The sequence below is a fragment of the Myotis yumanensis genome, unplaced genomic scaffold (genome assembly GCF_028538775.1).
Source record: "Myotis yumanensis isolate MYYU_CA2020_CCGP unplaced genomic scaffold, mMyoYum1.0.hap1 SCAF_10, whole genome shotgun sequence".
Lineage (NCBI taxonomy): Eukaryota > Metazoa > Chordata > Mammalia > Chiroptera > Vespertilionidae > Myotis > Myotis yumanensis.
Window position 1 is genome coordinate 77,784,089 of NW_027223761.1, and position 22,566 is coordinate 77,806,654.

The 22,566-nt window shown below is 45.0% G+C and overlaps 3 protein-coding genes and 1 pseudogene across 3 annotated transcripts in view; all 4 read right to left on the reverse strand.

Moving 5' to 3' along the window:
- Window positions 1-6,773, reverse strand: part of DIXDC1 (DIX domain containing 1) — a 79,723-nt gene extending 72,950 nt beyond the window's left edge. Inside the window, exons 1-2 of the mRNA XM_070426056.1 lie at window positions 6,661-6,773; window positions 5,553-5,644 (exon numbers count right to left, since the gene is read on the reverse strand). Coding sequence (XP_070282157.1) covers window positions 5,553-5,609 — 57 coding nt within the window. The 5' untranslated portion in view covers window positions 5,610-5,644; window positions 6,661-6,773. The remainder of the gene's footprint in view (window positions 1-5,552; window positions 5,645-6,660) is intronic.
- LOC139017643 (elongation factor 1-beta pseudogene) lies at window positions 1,745-3,200 on the reverse strand (annotated as a pseudogene).
- A 382-nt stretch (window positions 6,774-7,155) lies between the features above and the next one.
- CUNH11orf52 (chromosome unknown C11orf52 homolog) lies at window positions 7,156-13,757 on the reverse strand. The gene is made up of 4 exons (XM_070426945.1): window positions 13,552-13,757; window positions 9,332-9,369; window positions 8,272-8,327; window positions 7,156-8,049 (listed from the first exon to the last, which is right to left on the reverse strand). Exons 1-4 carry the CDS (start codon window positions 13,581-13,583, stop codon window positions 7,801-7,803), a joined length of 375 nt encoding a protein of 124 aa, XP_070283046.1. The 5' UTR covers window positions 13,584-13,757; the 3' UTR covers window positions 7,156-7,800.
- A 7,186-nt stretch (window positions 13,758-20,943) lies between these two features.
- HSPB2 (heat shock protein family B (small) member 2) lies at window positions 20,944-22,478 on the reverse strand. Its single transcript, XM_070426064.1, has 2 exons — window positions 22,060-22,478; window positions 20,944-21,590 (listed from the first exon to the last, which is right to left on the reverse strand). Exons 1-2 carry the CDS (start codon window positions 22,424-22,426, stop codon window positions 21,136-21,138), a joined length of 822 nt encoding a protein of 273 aa, XP_070282165.1. The 5' UTR covers window positions 22,427-22,478; the 3' UTR covers window positions 20,944-21,135.
- Window positions 22,479-22,566: the final 88 nt, after the last annotated feature.

A 22,566-nucleotide genomic window follows, 5' to 3' on the forward strand; every position in this document is an offset into this window, starting at 1 on the left:
GGGTCCCAGGTTCGATTCCGGTCAAGGGCATGTACCTGGGTTGCGGGCACATCCCCAGTGGGAGATGTGCAGGAGGCAGCTGGTCGATGTTTCTCTCTCATTGATGTTTCTAACTCTCTATCTCTCTCTCTTCCTCTCTGTAAAAAAATCAATAAAATATATTTTAATAAAAAAAGAAAAGAAAATGTGGATCTAAAATTTAAATATATTTTATTGATTTTTTACAGAGAGGAGGGGAGAGAGAGGGTTAGAAACATTGATGAGAGAGAAACATCGATCAGCTGCCTCTTGCACGCCCCCCATTGGGGAGGTGCCCGCAACCAAGGTACATGCCCTTGACCGGAATTGAACCTGGGACCCTTGAGTCCGCAGGCCGATTCTCTATCCGCTGAGCCAAACCGGTTAGGGCGGATCTAAAATTTAAATGGCATTTAATTTTAATTCATTTAAACTTAGTACAATTTCAAAGTATTCCATTGTCCCCATACAACTATTGAAATGTCCCCAAAGTTATGATGTATTGTATTTAATTTGCTCTCACACTTGGAAAAAGCACAAAATTCATGTTGGGCCATATAATCTCAATTTTTTTTTTTATCATGGGCTGCTTTAGAACGTGGCTCAGGTGAAGAATTGAGCTTTTGCTCTAAGTAGCACTAACATTTACTATTCCTTCCATCCTCCCATCCCACCCTATTGTGATATCAACATAAGAGCTAGGAGGAAAAGAGGGTTAGCTAAAAGAACTGGGAATAACTAGAACAATGATCTGCATCCCACAGTGCCCCTGTGTGGGAAAACAGCAGGCCACTCTGGGTAGCTGGAACACCTCTCACTGCTGCAGGCCTGTCAGTCACTCTGCCTGGGAGGAGAGGCAGAGCCCAAGCAAGCTGCTGTCTGCATGTCGCTGCCTGATTTCTAAAATTGTCCCAGGCTTCCTGAGCCCTGCATTATTTTAACAATGATGGTACATAACTCCCTCACCAACTAAAACCAAAAGCTATACAACCGTAATATAGCAAAATCAAGCTTTAACTATGTGCCAAGCCCTGTACTAAGCACTTAGATACATTATTAGCTCATTTGATGGTCACAATTACAATAAAGAGTAGATTTTTTAAAAATATATATATTTTATTGATTTTTTACAGAGAAGAAGTGAGAGGGATAGAGAGTTAGAAACATTGATGAGAGAGATCGATCAGCTGCCTCCTGCACGCCCCCCACTGGGGATGTGCCCGCAACCAGGGTACATGCCCTTGACCGGAATCGAACCCGGGACCCTTGAGTCCGCAGGCCGACGCTCTATCCACTGAGCCAAACCGGTTTGGCAAGAGTAGATTTTTTGATACAGTCCCTATTTTACTTATGAAGAAAGAGAGGTCTGGAGGATAAGTAATTTGCTCCAGACCCTATAGCTACTAAGTGCTGAAGCTAAAGTCCAGTTTCTTCATCATTATGCAATCTTTTATATGATGCTTGCTACAAAGAGGTTATTCATTAAATGTTTTTAGTTGAATGAATGAGTGAATGAATGAATGAGCTAGTGTAGGAGACATCAGCAAACTCAAAAGACATTCATCACTTCTATTAATATAGACAAGAACATGTTAGCTCAAGTAAGACTTAGAGCATTAAAAGGAAATGTCATTGGTGAAAATATTGACTATGACTTCTCCTTGTGTAGAAGATGTGTGAAATTCTCACCTAAGTAAAATTTAACACATCTATTATGGGCCATCATTAGTGACTATGGAGAAGCAGAAAGGCAGTTTGAATAAACAAATAGAATTGTCAATAGAAATATTTTAAGTGACTCTCTGAAATAATTTCTTAATCTTCCTTCTGTTTTCTCACATTAACGAGTTTCTTGGCAGTAGTATATGTTTAAAATTTCTATTGCACTTATCTTTAGAGACATCAGCATAAATATACACAAAATGGCTCATATTTACAGGCAAACATCCCAAACGTGTCCTAGTTCCTAAACTGCTCTTTGTCCCCAGGCTTTTCTGCCCTTCCGCACGCTGTAATCTTCCTTAGACTGCTCAAATGTCTTCAAACACTCCCCTTCCTAGCATGTCCAATACGAATTCCTCACTCCCAGCTCTTAAAGCCTCCCCCCTTCCCAAATTGCCAAGGCTCAGGTTCGCAAGCTCCACACTGTCTCACAGATTTATAAGGCTCATTCTCACCTTCATGCCTTCACGACTGTCCCTCGCCTGGAATGTCCCACCATTCTTTTATCTTTCAAGCTTTCATTTAAAGCAATGATCCATAATGCATTTTAGACCTTGTGGGAAGCAGCCATATCCATGGACTACACATAGTCCTCAAGAGCAGTGATCAGTTCCTCTGGCATATTTGTTCCAACTTTATCGTCTTCTACTACACACTGCATTTGAAGTTTATAAACTCCATGCCATACTGGAACTAGTTTAGAAGAGCCCCTGACCAAGCCATCTGCTTGAATGCTCCTGACACGCTTCTCTCATTTTGCCATTTCCATCTCAACAGCCCAAGCTTTCACATCTAATAAGATGGAAGACTTGGCAACAAGTGCAGGTTTTTGGCTTTCTTTGACTCATACTGTGCAAGGCATTCTTCTCTTAGCCTCTTTGCTTCTTCACTTTCCTCCTCCTCCTCAGATCCAAAGAGATCAATGTCATCATTGTCTTTCCTATCTGTAGCTCCACTTCCTGGGGTGTCTTCCATATTAGCAGGGCCATATTGCCCAAAGCTTTCTTCACTCCTGGCAGGCTGGCCTCTTCCCTTTCGGAAGACTTGATGTGATTATACCAGTGTAGGGCATGATACAAGCTGGCAGGTATCGGGCTGGACACCACTTCAAATACCACATCTGCTTGTGACAGCACATACCCCTCGATATAGCGCTTGTCCACCAGGTAGTTGCTGAGCACCAGGAGGTAAGTGGGGATTTTCAGGTCTCCAAAACCCACAGCTTCCTTGATCCTGGAGCTGGGCAGCAGCAGAGGAAGGAGGAGGGTGTGGGCAGTCGCACGAGGGCTAAGAGAGGAAAAAAGGCTGCCACACTTCTGCTACTCAGATCTTCACTATGCCTAACTCAAGTCCCACTTCGTTGTGAAACTTCTCTGACCACTCTTGATTTTGTTAAAATCAAGACAGATATGATCATAATCTGTCTGGAACACTCACCTCCCAGATAACCCATGGTTCATTCCTGCTCAAATGTCATTTGGCCTTCTCTGATCACTCTAGTTAAAATGACAGCATCCCCTTATGCCAGCACTCCCAAACCCGATTTATCTTTTTTTCTTCCTAGCATTCATCCCATCTTGTATATTCTATGTTTACTTGTTTATTTGTTTATTGTCAGCATCCTCCTTCCCAGAATGTAAACTTCCCCATGAAGACAGGGAATTTTGTCTGTTTTGTTACTGGTTAATCTTGGGAACTAAGAATATTTCCTGATACATAGTAGATGCTCAATAGATATTGACTGACTAAATGAATGAATCTTCCTCTCTTCAAAATTCAAAGGTCATACCATGTATGATATCACATGGAACATGATTCATATAATTTAGGAATGTGAATCTTTGTCTCTTTTACTGTATTTCCAAGACAAATATAAATAATTTCTGGCCCTGGCCAGTGTGGCTCAGTTGATTGAGCATCATCTCATGCACCAAAAGTTCACTGGTTCAATTCCTGGTCAGGGCACATGACCAGATAGCAGGCTCGATCCCCAGTAAGGGGGGGGGAGGGGGCGTGCAGGAGGTGGCCAATTGATGTTTCTCTCTCATCAATGTTTCTATTATCTCTATCCCTTTCCCTTTCCTTTCCTCCCTCTCTAAAAAATCAATAAAAACATATTTTAAAAAAGAAAAGCAAATCAATAAAAACATTTTAACAATAATAATAATTTCTGGTATCCTTTTATATTTTTCTCTCTTCATTAATGTATTCTTTCATTAATTACTCATTAATTATATGTTGAGCATCTATTATATGATATTATATGCTAGGTCCTATTCTTTTATTTTTTTATTTTTTTAAGCAAAAAAGTTTCTAGAACTGAGATACACATAAATACATACACACACAAGCAAGAAACAAGACTTAAAAAAAAGAATAGTAAAACAAAGACTAGTAAAACCGAGACTCCAATATTAATTATGTGGGGACAGAGTGTACAAAGTGTGACAGACTGAGTGGGTAGAAAAAGGGAAAAAGAGACAGAATGGTGAGAGACTAGAGTAGGGTGTTGCCAAAGTAATCACCAGATGCTAGTGCTTAATATAAACTGAACCAAAGCAAATATGCAAATATATTTAACATGAATTTTTTAAATTTACATTTCAAAGTGTTCTGCCAGCTATCCTGAAGGTAAAAACTAAACTAAGACTAGCGACATCTGGTGGATATTTTGGAAGAGATCCTTGAGTTTCTCCCCCATGTCTCTGGACTGCCGTTCATAATGCGTTAGGACTCCACATTACTAATTACACTCTCATGAAAGAGTCTTTTTGCAGGACTCAAGGTCTCATTGCAAGAGGAAGCCATAGGACCTTTCTATCTCCCCACTAATGTTCCTCTGTCTTCTTCGGAATGCATACAAAATCTGATACCACAATTCTTCTGTTAAAAGGTAACTTATTACTTAAAATGTTCACATCCTTTGACCTAGAGATTCCACTTCTGGGACTCTGCCCTAATTAAAAAAGTCTTAAATGAGGAAATCAATTATTTTTCACAACGGGGAGAGTGAAACCTAACTGTTCAACAATAGTGGAAAGGCAAAGAAAATTACAGACATTATAATGTTTACCAAACATTTGTACCCACATTAAAACAAACATTTTAATAATTTTGTATCAACAAACATTAAGGTAAAAAAGCAAAAGTCAAAAAGTATGTATATATGACCTCAAATATGTAAATAATACACATGGAAAAAAAGACTAGAAGAAAACATTCTAAAATATTAAGAGTGATTGCTTCTGGATGGAAGGATTATACATTTTTAAAATCATGGTTTGCAATATTTTTCAAATGCTCTATAATTAACATACTTGTTTTTACAGAAACATTATTTAAATCTTAAACAATGCATTTGTTCTGATTAATTTGTAGAATTATTCAACCTCTACGTGGTTTTATTAATTTCAGATGAAGATAGGTAGAGTTTCCCTAAGGGGAAGCAAGAAAAGAAAGCAAGCCCTGACTGGTTTGGCTCAGTGGATAGAGTGTCGGCCTGCTGACTGAAGGGTCCCAGGTTCAATTCCAGTCAAGGGCGTGCACCTTGGTTGCAGGCACATCCCCAGTAGGAGGTGTGCAGGAGGCAGCTGATCGATGTTTCTAACTCTCTATCTCTCTCCCTTCCTCTCTGTAAAAAATCAATAAAATATAGTCAAAATATGTATTTTTTTAAAAAAAGAAAAGAAAGCAAATATGTTATCATTTAGTTCCAGGACCTGAGTCCTTATGGAGAAACCCCCGGGCTGTAGAACTGAACTGCAAATCCAGCACTGTTGGCATGCTCCTCCAAAAGTACACCGGGAACTTACAGAGGGCTCTGCTGGCACCAGGGAGCTACAGAGTCTCATAACCACATGCGTCCCCATCTTCACCGTCCCTAGAAGAGCCAGGTCAGGGCCACCTTGAAATAAGAGGAGGAAGAAATGTGTAAAAATACAGGACAGGAAAAAATAAAATTCCAAAAGCTAAACCAACCTAGTGGGGTCAGCCCCTGCCTCAAACCTTCCAATGTAAGTCTAAGTATCAGAAACAGATGCTGGTTACCAGGAACTCCAGCCCACGGTCTTATCCTCACAACGGGGCTATCCTAATAGCATTTAAAAAGCGAGTCACTTAGGTTTGAATGGTAGTAAACTAAAGAGTAATGCTTCCCTATCATTCGTGAAACAAGGATGCCTTTTCCCTTCTCCTCACATATATCAGTCTAAGACCAGAGCAAGGATTCCGAAGACAAGCAGGAGAGATACTGGGAGCTCTGCTTCTGACATGCACTTCCCGTCTGCTCAGAAATTCAGTATTAAACTCGAAAGGCAGCATTCATATTCTGCGGCAGAAGTTTTTATAGCACTTTACAGTTACAAAGTGCTATCACCTACATCATCTTAATTGGCCGTCACAGTATTATTTTATTGCCCCCGGCGAATAGGAAATTGGCCCTGCCAATTAGTGGTGGAGGCAGTTTTCTAGCCACCTCTTCACTAGGTCTGCGCCAGGGAACAGGCCAGGAAAACAGTGATCAGGATGCTAATGGGGCCAACCTTTGACTACACACTACATAACATTCCTGGTGCTTAAATTTCTCACACTCTAGGAAGTTGATGCTAATATTACCAACTTTTTTGTGCTGTATTCCATTTTCAGGACTCTATCCATCTTAAGCAGCCATCCCTCTCGAGGGCCAGCCGTATTTAGAAACGACGGTGTCCAGGTTGAGAAAGGGAAGCGCATTACCGCTTGCCTCCAAGTTCTGGAAGTCTGAGTCAGGAATGCACACTAAGAACCTGTGAGCTCAGAGCGGGTTCCAAACTTCTGCCTCCTCCTTCTCGCCCGCCCCCCGCCCCTCCGCGTGTCCCCGGTTCTGATCTGGCCGCTCAGCCGGCAGTACTTCCCAGTTACCCGCCGCCTTTCAGCACTTACCTCTTCAATCGTCGGTCGGTCGGTCTGGTTCACCATGGCGGTCCCCAGCGCTTCGGAGCAGGGCCTCGTTCAGCTACAGCGTCGCCGCTGCGTTCTCGCTGCCATGGTGACGCGGAGGCCCGCCCCAGCCAGCCTCCCACGGACCCGCCAGCCTTCTGCCGGCCCAGACCCCGCCCCGAGTCCGCCCCGCCCAGCCCTCTAACGGCCCGGAGATCGCCCCCGTCCCCGGCCTTGACCCCACCCCCTACGTGTCTGCCTGACCCGCCTCTCGCTGGCCCGAGCCGGTCCCGCCTCCTGCGAGCCTGGGTCCCGCCCTCCGACTTCCAGGACTGGGTCCCGGTCTGTACAGAGGCGCCTCCTAGCCGCCCGGACTCCGTGCAGAAGCGAGCTCGCCTCCTGTCGGTGCCAACCACTCCCTCGCTCCGCCCCGGCCGGCCTCTCCACCTGCCGGCGTGGAGCCCGCAGGTGCTCGCCCCAGAAAGCGCACCAGGCGTGTTCCGTAAGAGATTTATTGTTCCTAGCGGCTCAGCACCTTCGAGAACCGACGGTCTGGCCACGCAGTGCTGTCAGTATCAGTGACTTGAGGTCCTGGTAATGGATGCTTGGAAAATGCTTCCTCCAAGCCTCAGGTGTCTGTTCAGGTCTGGACGTGGACCCAGCCACTGAGCAAATGGCCCAGCCAGGCCCAGGGCTGTGTACTAAAGCCCAGGAGGCCTTTTCAGTGCACGTCTTCTTCCGCTTTGCAGTTTCAGGTATGCAACAGGGGGTCATTAAATTAAGCTCAACAAGGTCAGCTCAAGTACTTAAGGGGTAACCTGTTTTTCCCGCACTTTTTTTTTTTGAGAGTAGGAGCAAAGGTAGGATCAAAACCTACCTTCCCGCACACTCAACCTACCCCCTCTAAGTGCAACTCCATCCACCCCTGACTAACCCAAATACAACTCAAAGCTCACGGCGGCAAATAAGAGAGAGGCATATGGGGAGAGAGCAAGACTGGGGACACAATTCCAGGGGCTCCTGAATTCTTTAAACTTAAAATGTGGCACCATTCCTGGGCTGGCACCCAGTTCTCCAAAAACAGTTCATTGTCCCACGGGAGTCCTGGTGAAATGATGGAAGCTGGTCCTTCTTCCCCGAGGCTCACACTAGCGTCCCGTTCTTGCTGTCATAGCAGGGCGTGGCCTGGGGGAAGGAAAGGGTGGCATACTCTGTAGCATTTTCTGACTGCAGGTGCTTCACCTCCCGGGCGGAGCGTGGCTGGGGCTGGCTGCACACTTGAATGACTGCGTAATGTAAGCTGCTGTCCTCTGACCTGGGGCCTTGCTTCCGCCGCTGAGACGCAGGCGGCTCCAACACCTGCTTACGCGCATGTCCTGTTGTGACATGGCCCTGGGAAGAATGGACAACATTAAGAGAGATTCTTGGCTTGGTTTGGCCCCCCACCTTCCATGATGTCCCTCTATTTTGCTCCATTAGGGGGGCACCGAGGAGGAAGGGCAGAAGAGGCAAGTTCTATAGATGGCTGAGACGTGTCTGTTCCAGGGGGAAAGGCCGAGGCCTGGCATCCCTAGTCCGAGCCGCCCTCGAGAAGGGACAGCGGCCTGTCATTACCTTTGTGCCATTCTGCTTCTGCCGCTGCTGCTTCAGTGTCCATTTGGGTTGACCCCCTGGGAGGAAGAGATCCAATTTAAACCCATTCACTCTTCCCTGTCTCTACTGAGGTTGCCATCTTCAAACCTCTATTAAACTATTACGGCAGGCTTCTCACTAATCTCCCTACTTCTGTTCTCACCTTCTTCACTTCCATCATCCCCACATCCAAACTCTTTAGTAGGGAATGCAATCTGGCCCTTTTACAATCTGCCCATAATATCTTCCATCCTCATCTTTCTCTGGTCCCTAACAGAGTTCAACAAATACATGTTGAGAGCACATTAGGTTCCAGGCTCTCTGCCACATTGTGGGAATAGAAGAATGAGTAGGCTGCTTCCTCGGCCTCAGGGAGCTGACAGTCTACTAGGGGAGACATAGAAGTACACATACTATTACAATGCAATGTGGTAAGTGCTTAGCTACCAAACAACTGGTCACTTTCAATCAAATCAACCTCTTCTCTCTCTCCTTTCTTTTTTTCTGAATAAGATAATTCCCTTGCCTAAAATAGCCTCTCCTCCCTGCTCCTCTTCCAACTTGTGAACTTGATGTTACTTCTTCAACATTGCTATTTCCTGCCATTCTCCCACAGCAGGAGTATGGATCTCTTATAGCACTAGTAGATGACATTATGGTTACTTGTTTACATATCTATCTCTCAAACTTGATCTTCCCCTCTTTTAGGGCCAACGCCGTATGTCCTTCCTCTTGTGCCTTTCTCTCTCCTCGGGTTCCTTCAGTGCCTCATATACAGTATAAGTGCTCAGTAAATTTTGGTGGATGAATGAAAGCATGAACAAACAACCTTGCCCACTGCAATAATAGGATGAGACCCAGAGTTTCAGAGCTGGTCTTGAAACAAGATTCTCTGTAGTGCACTGTCTCCCTTTATCCCTCCCAACACTACCCTTTCCCACCCTTATGCTCCTTCCAAAGACACCACTTCTGTTATCTTCTCTAATTTGCTACCAGCTCCCTCCACCCCGGCCCCACCCAGTCCCCCTCCTCCCCCAGTTACCCATTTTCTTTTTCCTCTGGAAGATTGATGGGCAGCTCCTGTGAAAGGAAAAACAGATCATCCATGTGTAAGAGACCTGGCCTCTATCTTTCCTCCATCATTTGCTCTGTGATCTCTTTAACATTCTAGGATGATCTTCCCTCCCCTCCCTCTAACAAGTCACCCTGAGCCAGCCCCAAAGCATTTATCAAGGATACCACACCTCTCCCAAAGAGATGGTTCTGGAAGGCGGAGTGGAACAACTGACATAACCAAACCCAAAATACAGACTCCGGCAGCCAGTCATTACATGCCAGGGAGGAAGCTGGGTTGAGCGCTATTCTGAGATTGTCTAACAGGCTAATTCCAGCAGAGGGTAAGGGAACCTGGCCAAATAATGGGATATTCCTGGATTCAGAGACCCTCTTGCTTCTGCTTCACTGCCTTTTTAGGGGTCTCTGCCAGTCTGGGGTTCTCATTCTGGGAGTCACAGGAGCTGCCACAACCAGGGCTCACTAGTTAGGACTCCTCAAAGCCCTCTCCTAACAGGTGACCTCCCTCCCTGCTTCCCTGTCCTTGTGTTTAATTAACAAAAGTGTGAAATATTTAACCTTTAAGGCCCATAGCACAGGGAGCTTTGAATTTGGTGAATGACTCAGCTACCCAGAGCTCACTGCAGGGCAGATCTCTGATACTCATTTCTGAGCCCCTAGGGTCCCCAATGGAGCCAGTGTGTCTATGATCGTCAACTGTTTTATGGCCAGAGAAACACTTGTCTGAGGAAATAGACTAAATAGTTTGGAGCTTACTCCCATGCTTTTTCTTGCTAGTACATTTCCAGCTCTCACCTGGGCCAACCCTATTTGTCTGACTTCTGTCTTCTGAAGGAAGTTTCCTTTTATTGCTACTTAAAAAGAGAGGAAAACTTACAAACCATGTCCATTTTACTACTGTGGAAAAGTCAGGATTTCCCCCACACATTTCTGACAGAGATTTGTGTTCCGGTTAGATTTTTGGTTTTAACGCAGCTTGCTGAGTTGAGAGCTGTTAGTCACTATCTGAATGCTACAGGTGATTCAGAAGAAAGGCATTGAAACTATTTCTGGGTCTTTCTACTTCCTCTTTGGCTACTTCAGTTCTTCCTTTCTCTTACCACTGCCTAGCCAGGGGTGGGCAAACTTTTTGACTTGAGGGCCACAATGGGTTCTTAAACAGGACCGGAGGGCCGGAACAAAAGCATGGATGGAGTGTTTGTGTGAACTAATATAAATTCAAAGTAAACATCATTACACAAAAGGGTACGGTCTTTTTTTTTTTTTTTTAGTTTTATTCATTTCAAACGGGCCGAATCCGGCTGGCCGTAGTTTGCTCACGGCTGGGCCTCTAATTCCCTGTCCTTTGTCACTATTGTCTTCCTAATTACTTCTACTTAAATGGATAAAGAAAATATTAATTATAAAATGACATAGGGTTGGGCAACCCAATTTTAGTAAATGGAGCCTGCTCCCAAGTTCGATATTGCACAATGCCTGGACACAACCCAAATGGAATATGCAGTTACTCTTTGGTGACAAGACTTTATTTTTAGCTTAGAATTAAGGAAACTAAATGGGCACTCTCCCATATGGGTAGTAGGAGTAAAAATTGGTGCAATCTTTCTAGAATGCAATTGGCAATACGTATAAAAAGCCTTAAACAAATGTGTGTACCCTTTGATATAGCAATTCCATAGCCTAAAAAATAATCTGGCAGGTGCAAATATGAATACTTAATATAGCATTATTTACAATGGCAAAAAACAGTAAATATTTTAAATGTCCAACATTGGGAACTGATTGAATAAATGGCATCTCTAATCAATGGAAAATCACACATCCATTTAAGAAAAATGTTGGAAGCACACCTAATAGCATTGAAAATTTTCTTCCGTATTAAGTTTAAAAAGGTAATAAGATATGTTTTGGGATAAAAACCATCTACATAGGCATTTTAAAAAGATTACATGGAAATATACTCAAATGTTCCTGTCATCACTGGGTGCTTATATTTATGGTTCTTATTTTCTGCTCTTTGATATTTTCCAAATATTCTATAATTATTAAATATTGTAAACTTTGTAATAAGAAAAACATTTTAAAATAAAAATCTCTTTAATTATCATAGTATCTTTAAATCTCTGGAAGTTATTGAGATTATGAGAAATAATATTTACCTAGCCCTACTAATACTTTGAGAGGAAAAAATATACAGGGTGGGCAAAAGTATGTTTACAGTTGTTCGTATGGAAAATAATACAACAATAATACAAGAATAAACTCTGTTTCACGTACTCACAACTATAAACCTACTTTGTCCTACCCTGTAATTTGGTAGACTCTCTGGTATAGTGTTTCTAGCCAGGCTCTAGAGTCAGACTGATGCTATCAGACTAGCTGTGTGACATTCAGCAAGTTTTAACTTATTAGGCTTCCAATCAATAAAATGAGGATGACAAAAGAACCTAAACCTTATGGGATTATTGTAAGAATAAAATAAGATAATAAATGTAAACTATTCAGCTAGCTGCCTGGCATATAAGGAGCATCAGTCAAAGCTGACTACTATGACTACCACCATCAGAGGAAAAAATAACCAAAAGGAAGAACATGAAGACTTGGGAAGGAAGGAAGTGAAAGAAGCTATTACATCCCCTTCTTTAGGAGCTTTTAGATGTTTCTGGATATCTTATGTCTGTAGGACATTTCAGAGTTTAAAAAATGCTTTTTTTTTTTCAATCCTGACAACATATCAGGAAGCATATATTATTGTTCCCATTTTACAGACCAATCAACTAAGGCCCTAAAAACTTTATGTTACTCAAGAAGGCAGAGACCAAACTTCCTATTTTTACTATGTCTTCTGCATCTATCACTATGCCCAGTACATATAGGTATTGAATAAAATATTTGTTTAAGAAATGAATAGAGCCCTAGCTGGTTTGGCTCAGTGGATAGAGCATTGGTCTGTGGACTGAGGGTCCTGGGTTCAATTCTGATCAAGGGCACACGCCCAGATTGCGGGCTCGATCCCCAGTAGGGGGTGTGCAAGAGGCAGCCAATCAATGATTCTCTCTCATCATTGATGTTTCTATCTCTCTCTCCCTCTCCCTTCCTCTCTAAAATCAATAAAAATATATTTTAGAAAAAAGAAATGAATGGATAAATGAATGTGTAATAGGAACAGGACTTGAATCCAATGTACCAACTCCAACTCATATGCCCTTTTCAATTTACCTCAATTATCTCTTTAAATATAATGATGCTTTATTCATAAACAAGGTATCCTCAACACTGCCCCAGGCTTGGAAAGGTATAGCTAAGAAGACATTGGTTGTATAAAACCAGGTCCGGGGGTCTCTAGTGATGAAAACTCTGGGAAAGAATAATAAAGACATTACAATTAATTTACAGTGAGGCTTTCACATGTCCTCTGCTCTTCAAACCTGTCATCTAAATGACATAAGTCATGTTATCTATATTTTAGGTATCATAGGTCATGTCATCTGTATTTTATATATGAGAAAAAAAGAGAAGTAACAGGATTTGCCTAAGGTCACAGAGCAAATAAGTGTGAAAGTTATATTCAAATATTCCATGGGTCTCCTCTCCTCTTCTGCCCTTTTAAATAAACATTTCTCCAATGCTGAGTTGCTTGACTTGGGAGGCAGTATTACGCAGTGGTTTAAGGCATGAGCTCTGAAATCAGACAGATCTAGATTGGAATCTTGATTTACGTGCTTATTAGCCATGTGGCCTCAGACAACTGCTCTGAGCCTCAGCTTCTCAGCTGTAAAAACAGGAGGAGATGTAAGCCACCTTTTGCATAGAATAGTTGGGAAAAGTAAATGAGATTGTAAAGTGGTAAGCTACAAGTGCTACAATTATTATCGTCATCTGGGGAAGGAGGGAAGGGACAGAAGAGAGAGGAGAGGAAGAGGAGGACAAAGAGAAACAATGCCAGGTCACCATTCCATCCCTGCTTTGGACATTCTACTGACAGCTGGCGTGGCTGTGTTTTCTGAAGTCTCCTGAAAGGAGTGAGCACAGAAGGAGGTGCTGTTCTGGTGGAGGCACCGGGAGGTGCCAGACGGAGGAAAGTGGCAGTGGGAGGTTGGCAGAGAACTATCTGCAGCTCGATCTTATTCTCAGGGCCTCCATGTCAACCCACACAGATGTTACCCTCTCCCCTTGCCCCCTACTCACCTGCTTCCCCCGCAGCAGAGCCGGTTTCCCATGGTGCTCTGTCTCCGAGGGAGCCTCGCTGTTTATCTACATAAAGAGCTTGTGCATTTCCTGGTTCCTGGTTTAGTTTTCAGTAGCAGCTCCCAGGCAGTCTGTCAGTGTCAGATTTCAACCTAGCAGGTTGCACTTTGGAAGCCACCTGCTGGAATGATTCCCAGGTGACTGCGCCCAGCCAAAGGGTAGAGGAACACACACGGGCTCCAGGTGAGAACTACCTCACCTTGGGGATTTGGAGCCACTTTGATGAAACCATGAACTTTGAGCTTCAAGCTCCAATGAAAAGAAACCTGAGATAGAAAAGGGCGTTGGGCTTCCTTAGGAAATGTTTTTCCATGATATCACACTGTTATTGAAATATGTCCTCTAAAATGGAGTAAAGAGCCTCACCTTCTGTTTCCCAGCACTACTCAGCTCTAATTGAGTTTCACTTTCAAGGTTATCAGTATCAGTTTCTCATTATCCCTGTCCAGAATCTGGGTTTGAAAACTGAAGTCTCTAGGAAACGTTAGGTGAATAGATTTCTTTTTATTCTTTCTCCCTTGCTATTGGAATTAACGTGGGCAAATCACTTTTTTCTTAGGACTGTAATAATGAAGGACCGAACCTATTGCCCAATCCCCTTTCTGGTAAAGAATCATATGATTGCAATGGCTTCAGCACTTCTTAACCACTCACTTCCCCATTCCCAACACAGAACTATAGAATCCCTACTTACAGCTCAACTCAACTTCTCCTTCCAGTGACCTAAAATTACATTCATTCCACACTCACCAGCAACTAGGATGCAGTCAAGCAAATCCCTCTGTAGAGAATATGGGCTCTAGGAGAGTTTTTGAAACCCATAAAGCTTGTCTCCAGTGCTCCCACCCCCATCTGCCTTGTTCAGATGCCCAGGTATTTGCTCCTTATGGGTATTCAGAACCCACCACTCCACCCTGCACTCCACAGAGAGTACCCTGGACTCTTCACTCTTCCCCATCTTCTTTCCTTAAGAAAAATGCAACAATAAGAGTGAGGGCCTTATAGGATTGTGGTGAAGATTAAATGAAATAATGTATATAAAGCTCTAGCCCAGGGCCTGGCACATAGGAGCTCTCAGTAAGCCCTAGCTATTGTTATTATTTCTTGTTTTCAGCTAATCGTCAGATGGTAAAGCATCTTTATTATCTTGTGCTGGATCATTGCACAGCCACTTATTTCATGGCCATGCCTCTCCCCTGCAATTCATTCTGTGCTCTACCATCTCCTGTATTCTTTTCATCCTGTGACACAAACATCTTAGCCTGGCACTCAAAGCTCCCCAAATTTGGTCCCTTTCCAGCCAATTTCTCTAATTTGAAGGAAGTCACTTAAGAGATTCTATATGGTCCGAAACTCCAAAGGAAACAACAGTGTGTTGTGGTAGCCAGATCCACCTAAAGCAGCATTAATAGCAGTCCAGAGTGATAAACAAGGGCATTGATTATTCCACTGAAGTCTGTACCAGTCAGTCCATGACTGGATTAAGTCGTTTATTTATTTATCTATTTACTTATTTTCTTTTTAGAGAGAGAAACATTGACTTGTTGTTCCACCCACCTAGGCATTCACTGGTTGACTCCTGCCTGTGCCTTGACCAGGGATCAATCAAACATGCAACCTTGGCACATGAGGATGACATTCCAACCAACAACCGAGCTACCCGGCCAGGGCCGGGATAATAATTTTAGTACTCTATGTTGATTTTCAAGTTATGTTATCAAAAGGCAGTGTGTTTAAGAGAGAGTTGTCTAGATATCAAGCTATATTACAAAGCCACTGTTTTCAAAACTGCCTGGTACTGGCACAAGAACAGACATATAGACCAATGGAACAGAACGGAGAATGCAGAAATCAACCCAAGCCATTATACTCAATTAATATTTGACAAAGGAGACAAGAGCATACAATGGAATCAAGAATGTCTCTTCCGTAAGTGGTGTTGGGAAAATTGGACAGATGCAAACAAATGAAACTAGACCACCAACTTACACCATACACAAGAATAAACTCAAAATGGATAAAGGACTTAACCATAAGATGGAAACCCATAAAAATCTTAGAAGAATCCATAGGGGAGAAACCAAGATGGCGGCATAGGTAAACACCGGAGATTGCTGCCTCGCACAACCACTTCAAGAATACAACTAAAAGATGGAACGGACATCATCCAGAACCACAGGAAGTCTGGCTGAGTGGAAATACTACAACTAGAAGGAAAGAGAAAAGCATACCGGGACTCAGAGGAGCTGCAGTGTGGAAGTTAAGTGCAGAGTTACGGAGGCGGACACGGAAAGGGCTGGCGGCTGAGGACACGGTTGGCTTTTTCAATCGGGAGGGAGTCTCAAACTCCCGACTGCTCTGAACTTCAGTTCCGGGCGAGTCTCTGGGGACCCTGACTGATACGGGGAGAGGCTAGACTGTCTGGTATCGTTCGCATCTCGAGGGCTGCTTTCTCTCAGAGGTGCTTGCAGTGATTACCTGGACACTGAGACTCAGGGCCACTCAGGGCTGGACTGACGATCAGCCATAGCTGTTTGCTCTGCCCTATTGATCCCCTGGGACCCCGCCCCGCGCAAGCTGTGCACGGAGGCTTTTGCAATCTGAAAATTACCTAACAAACTTGCATCTGGCCCAAGGCCCCAGGGCAACTTGCATTCCTTCACAGCTGAGCTCCTGCTGAGTAGCCTCAGGCAAAGGCTAGATTACCACCTCCTGAAAGATCCAGGGGCCAGTATACCTGGTGGCCAGAGTGGGACCATCCAGATTGCAACCCCTCGGACCCATAAGGGACACACTCAGGGAGCAGACTCAGTGAGCACCAAAGCCCCACTGAAGCAAGTCTTGCCCTGGAAGGGTGTCTCCAGCACAGAAGTTCTCCCACTGCAGACACAGCTGATTCTCACAGCCAATTGGCCTGGAGGTCAATTCCTCCCAGTGATACCTACAACAGTCAAGGCTTAACTACAACAAGACTGTGCACACAGCCCACAAGGGGGTACACCAAGAGTGTCCACCTCAGGTAATTGGGGAGGCTGAGCCACTGGGCCCTATAAGACACCTAGCACAGAAAGCCACTCCATCAACACAGGGAAACACAAAAAATGCGGAGACAAAGAAATAGGACACAAATGACAGAAATGGAGGAAAGCAAACTGCTGGATATAGAGTTCAAAACCACACTTTTAAGGTTTTTCAAGAACTTTCTAGAAGCCACCGATAAATTTAGTAAGACTCTCGAAAAGACTGGTGAGACTGCCGATAAATGTAGTGAGATCCTCAAGAAATCTAGTCAGACCCTTGATGTTATGATAAAAGACCAACTGGAAATTAAGCATACGCTGACTGAAATGGAGGATATTATACAGACTCCCAACAGCAGACTAGAGGATCGAAAGAATCAAGTCAAAGATTTGAAATACGAAGAAGCAAAAAACACCCAACCGGAAAAGCAAAATGAAAAAAGAATCAAAAAATATGAAGATAGCGTAAGGAGCCTCTGGGACAGCTTCAAGCGCACCAACATCCAAATTATAGGGGTGCCAGAAGAAGAGAGAGAGCAAGATATTGAAAACCTATTTGAAGAAATAATGACAGAAAACTTCCCCTACCTGGTGAAAGAAATAGACTTCCAAGTCCAGGAAGCGCAGAGAACCCCAAACAAAAGGAATCCAAAGAGGACCACACCAAGACACATCATAATTAAAATGCCAAGAGCAAAAGACAAAGAGAGAATCTTAAAAGCAGCAAGAGAAAGAAACTCAGTTACCTACAAGGGAGTACCCATACGACTGTCAGCTGATTTCTCAACAGAAACTTGGCAGACCAGAAGAGAGTGGCAAGAAATATTCAAAGTGATGAATGCCAAGAACCTACAACCAAGATTACTTTATCCAGCAAAGCTATCATTCAGAATTGAAGGTCAGGTAACGAGCTTCACAGATAAGAAAAAGCTAAAGGAGTTCATCACCACCAAACCAGTATTATATGAAATGCTAAAAGGTGTCCTTTAAGAAAAGGAAGAAGAAGAAAAAGGTAAAGATACAAATTATGAACAACAAATACACATCTATCAATAAGTGAATCTAAAAATCAAGTGAATAATCTGATGAACAGAATGAACTGGTGATTATAATAGAATAAGGGGCATAGAAAGGGAGTGGACTGACTATTCTTGGGGGGGAAAGGGGTGAGAGGGATGCGGGAAGAGACTGGACAAATGTCGTGCACCTATGGATGAGGACAGTGGGTGGGGAGTGAGGGTGGAGGGTGGGGTGGGAACTGGGTGGAGGGGAGTTATGGGGGAAAAAAAGAGGAACAAATGTAATAATCTGAACAATAAAGATTTAATTTAAAAGAAAAAGAATCCATAGGCAGCAAAATATCAGACATGTGTCATAGCAATATCTTTACCAATATGGCTCCTAGGACAATGGAAACTAAGGAGAAAATAAACAAATGGGACTACATCAAAGTAAAAAGCTTCTGTACAGCAAAAGAAACCAACCATCAACAAAACAACAAGAGAGCCCACTGTATGGGAGAACATATTTGCCCATGTTATATCCAGTAAGGGTTTAATATCCAAAATTTATAGGGAACTCATAGAACTTAACAAAAGGAAGATAAACAATCCAATCAGAAAGTGGGCAAAGGATCTAAATAGACACTTTTCAAAAGTGGACATACAGAAGGCCAAGAGACATGTGAAAACATGCTCAATGTCATCAATTATTTGAGAGATGCAAATCAAAATGACAATGAGGTATCATCTCACATCTGTCAGAATGGCTATTATCAACAAACTAACAAACAACAAGTGCTGGAGAGGATGTGGAGAAAAAGGAACCCTCATGCACTGCTGGTGGGAATGCAGACTGGTGCAGCCACTGTGGAAAACAGTATGGAGTTTCCTCAAAAAATTAAAAATGGAACTCCCATTTGACCCAGTAATCCCACTTCTAGGAATATATCCCAAGAAATCAGAAACACCAATCAGAAAGGATATATGCACCCCTATGTTCATAGCAGCACAATTCACCATAGCTAAGATTTGGAAACAGCCTACGTGCCCACCAGCAGATGAGTGGACTAGAAAACTGTGGTACATCTACACGATGGAATACTACGCTGCTGTAAAGAAGAAAGAACTCTTACCATTCACATCAGCATGGATAGACCTGGAGAGCATTATGCTAAGCAAAATAAGTCAGTTAGAGAAAGATAAATATCACATGATCTCACTTATTTGTGGAGTATAATAAATAAGATGAACTGATGAACAAAAATAGATCCAGAGACAGTCTGTTCATCAGAAGCAATGAATAGACTGTCAAACCTCAGAGGAAAAGCAGGGGTGGTGGTGGGGTGGGGAGGTAAGCGATCAACTAAAGGACTTGTATGCATGCATATAAGCCTAACTAATGGACACAGACAGTATGGGGGTGAGGGCATGTGCTGGGGGGCGGAAGTGGCCAGGGAGAGGTCAATGGGGGGTGGGGGAAAAAGGAGACATATGTAATACTTTAAACAATAAAAAATAAACAAACAAATAAAGCTCATATAGCCCTAGCCGGTTTGGCTCAGTGGATAAAGCGTCAGGCTGAGGACCAAAGGGTCCTGGGTTCAATTCTGATCACGGGCATGAACCTTGATTGCAGGCTCTTTCCCAGCCCGGGCCCTGGTCGGGGCTCAAGCAGGAGGCAACCAATTGATGTGTTTCTCTCACATCGCTATTTCTCTCTGTCTTTCCCTCTCTCTTCCACTCTCCCTAAGAATCAATGGGAAAATATCCTCAGGTGAGGATTAACAAAAAAATAATAAATAAATAAATAAATAAATAAAAATCCCAGTTACAAAACAGTTCAATGTGAAGCTGCTTTGGTTGAAGTCTGAGTAGGATCTTTTAAACTTCTTTTTCTTCTCAATTAAGGACTAAGATTCCCGAATAGATAATAAAAGGCTATGGTTTTTATAATTTATATTTACCATGTGTGTCCCCCATAATATATCACTTGGGGGTTGATAAATATTTGTTGAATGAATGAACAAATGAATATGCCAGTAGTTATTTCTCTGAAGTATGCTTTCATTTTAAATTGATGGCAATTCTTCAACCAAAAATTAGATTCTTCAAGTGAGGGTTCTTAACCCAAGGATCCACAGTTCTCTACAAGGGGCATATGAATGGACTCCAAGAGCTCTATTCAAATTTTATGCCAAATTTGGGGGCATATGTATTTTTTATGGTAAGAGCATCTATAGCTTGCTTTTGTCATATTTTCAAATTGGTCTCTAATTTAACAAAATTAAGAATCAACCACTTTAATGAAGAATTTCAGGTGTCTATTACAGCCTCATTAAAGATTATTTTGGAGCAGGGAGATATTCTGGACACTCCCCAAATCATACACACACACTTTCTTGATTACAGAAAGTAAGTGAGGGGTCAGACCTCAGGCTTTCCTGCACACACCATCCTATATAATAAAAGGCTAATATGCAAATTGTCCCCTCTGGAGTTCCACTGACTGGGAGTTCAACCACTCTCTATGATGTGTGCTGACCACCAGGGGGCGGCACAGAACAAAGGAAGGCCCTGATCAGTCCTGATCACTGGCCAGGCCTAGAGACCCTACCTGTGCACAAATTTCGTGCACCGGGCCTCTAGTATTTCTAATAATAACCCTCTACTTCCAGAGGACACCTCCCTGGCCATCAAGCTCACACTAGTAGTCCTAGACCCCCTGCATTTAGTCTTGGATTATGTGGGGGTGCTGCAGTGATTCCTCTGGGATGTTCCAAGATATGAGGCAAATGCTTCCTCTCACGGGCCTCCCCTGTGCAGAGGGCAGGGAGATTATGAGATTCATTGACAATAGCAGAGGTTTCTGTGTCTGTGCCCCTGCGTATACATACTTGGTTCCGCAGACAGGCCATTATCAGTGGACAGATCTTAGTTTGGGAAAACAGGGCTTTAGGCAACCCTCTCCAGCCAAATCCTGTTTTCCCAATCCCTACCCTAAACAGGCCAGACAGTCTGGAGACCCTCGTTTTTGTGTCTCTAATCACCAGCTCAGACAGTGCCCTGTGGTTGTCTGGATGGCATATCCCTTTTCCCTCCCAGGATCACTCTCCTTTGTTGCATTGTGAGAAAGTTATGGCTCGGGATTTGATCTGGAGCCAGTGTCAGCTTTGGGTGTGACCTCAGCATCCGAGCTCGGGTTTCTGTAATGTTGAGCACATAGAACTGAGGACCATTTTTTCTAGCTATGCCCTCCTCCTCCCTTCCCACCCTGTCCTCCAGGCCAGAGAATAGGAAGCAGCACAAACAAGGCCCAGAGATTTGGGTTTATTCACTTCTACCTAGAACTAAACCAAAGGCTAGGACACGTCCCAGAGGACCAAACCATGCTTTGTGGCCCATGCACTTTTCCCTTCTCCCAAGGCTGCTGCTGTCTCTGGGGTGGAGGCAGCTGCTGCATCACCACGGGAGATAGAAAGGGCTGGGCACTGGGTCTGAGGCACTCAGGGCTCAACTCCGGCTGCCTCGTCTTCTTCCTCCGGATCAGGAGGTGGAGGGAGGAGGGAGATGTAGACCTCATTGACTTCTGTGTCCAAATGTCGGCCACCCCGAGGCGCCTCCAGGTTGAGGATGCCGTCATGGGTGAGAGCAGCGCGGACCCGCCAGGGGTCAACATCGGCAGGCAGGACATAGGTGCGGCAGAACTCCCGAGACACGAAGCCATGGCGGTCCAGGCGCTGGGGGTGCCGGGCAGACACCTCCAGCAGGTTGTCCACAGTCCTCACGGTCACCTCATCCGGGGTGAAATGGCTCACATCCAGGAACACCTGGAACTTGCCCTCACTGAGCCTGAGCTCAGAGGCCCCTGCCCGGCTGCCCTCCCCAGCTCTGATGGCCCGGGGCCGGACATAGTAGCCGTGGTAGAGGGTGGGGGTCAGGATCTCTTCTGGCAGGAGGCCTGGGGGGCAGAGAGAGAAGGCAAGAGGCAGGATGAGGGCGTATGAGGCGGGAACAGGGGTGATGGAGACATGATAACTAGGGAGAGCCGGAGGGGGGTCCGGAGAAGCAGGGAAGGGAAGGGAGGGGGCACAACGGCTATAAGGAGGCAGGTGGGGAGAGGGATTGAGAAAGGAAATGAGATGGGGATGGAGGAGGCCAAACCCAAGCAGAACTGGGCGGACAGAGGGAACAAGAAGGCACTCTGCGCGGGCCGGGGGCAGGTGCCAGGGCCCTGGGCCTCAGGTCTGCCCTGAGGTCAGCAGGCAGCGGGGAGAGCCGCGCGGAGGGGTGGGTGGGAGCTGGGGTTGGAGATGGCTCGCCCCGGGAGTTCAGTTAAGCCGGAGTGGGGTGGAGGCCAGCGCCGTCGGGAGGCCAGCCCAGAATTCCGGGCGGTGGGGGCAGGAGGCCGAGCGGCGCTCGGGCCATACCTTCTCCGAAGCGCTGCTCGCCCAGGCGGCTCGGGTTGGCAAACTCGTACTCGGCGGTGGCCGGGTGGGCGTGGGGCACCGAGCGGCCGGACATGGCTGCGGACGGAGGCGGCCCTGGTCCGAGGTGCGGCGCGACCCTCCGGCTGCCTGCGGAGCCGGGCGGCGGAGGTGGGGGCGGGGTCGACACCACCCAAAATAGTGCCGCGGCCGGAGGGCGGGCGCGGGCCCCAGCGCCAGCCGCCTGCGTGTGGCCGGACCCCCAGCTCCCCCGCCGCGCACCCTTCAGCTGTCGGGGCACCAGCGAGGCCAGCGGTCCTGGCTGAGAGTGAGCGGGGAGGGCCCTGCGGGCACCCCCCAGCCGGCACATTGTCCACGCCGCCTTTCTCCTGGGTCGCAGGCACCCTGCGCCCTGCTCATAAAGCTCTTTATTGAATGTTCTGCGGTCCTTGGAAGGTGAAAGGTGCAGGAACCCCACCCCCAACCCCCTTCTGGTATGTGGTGAGGGGT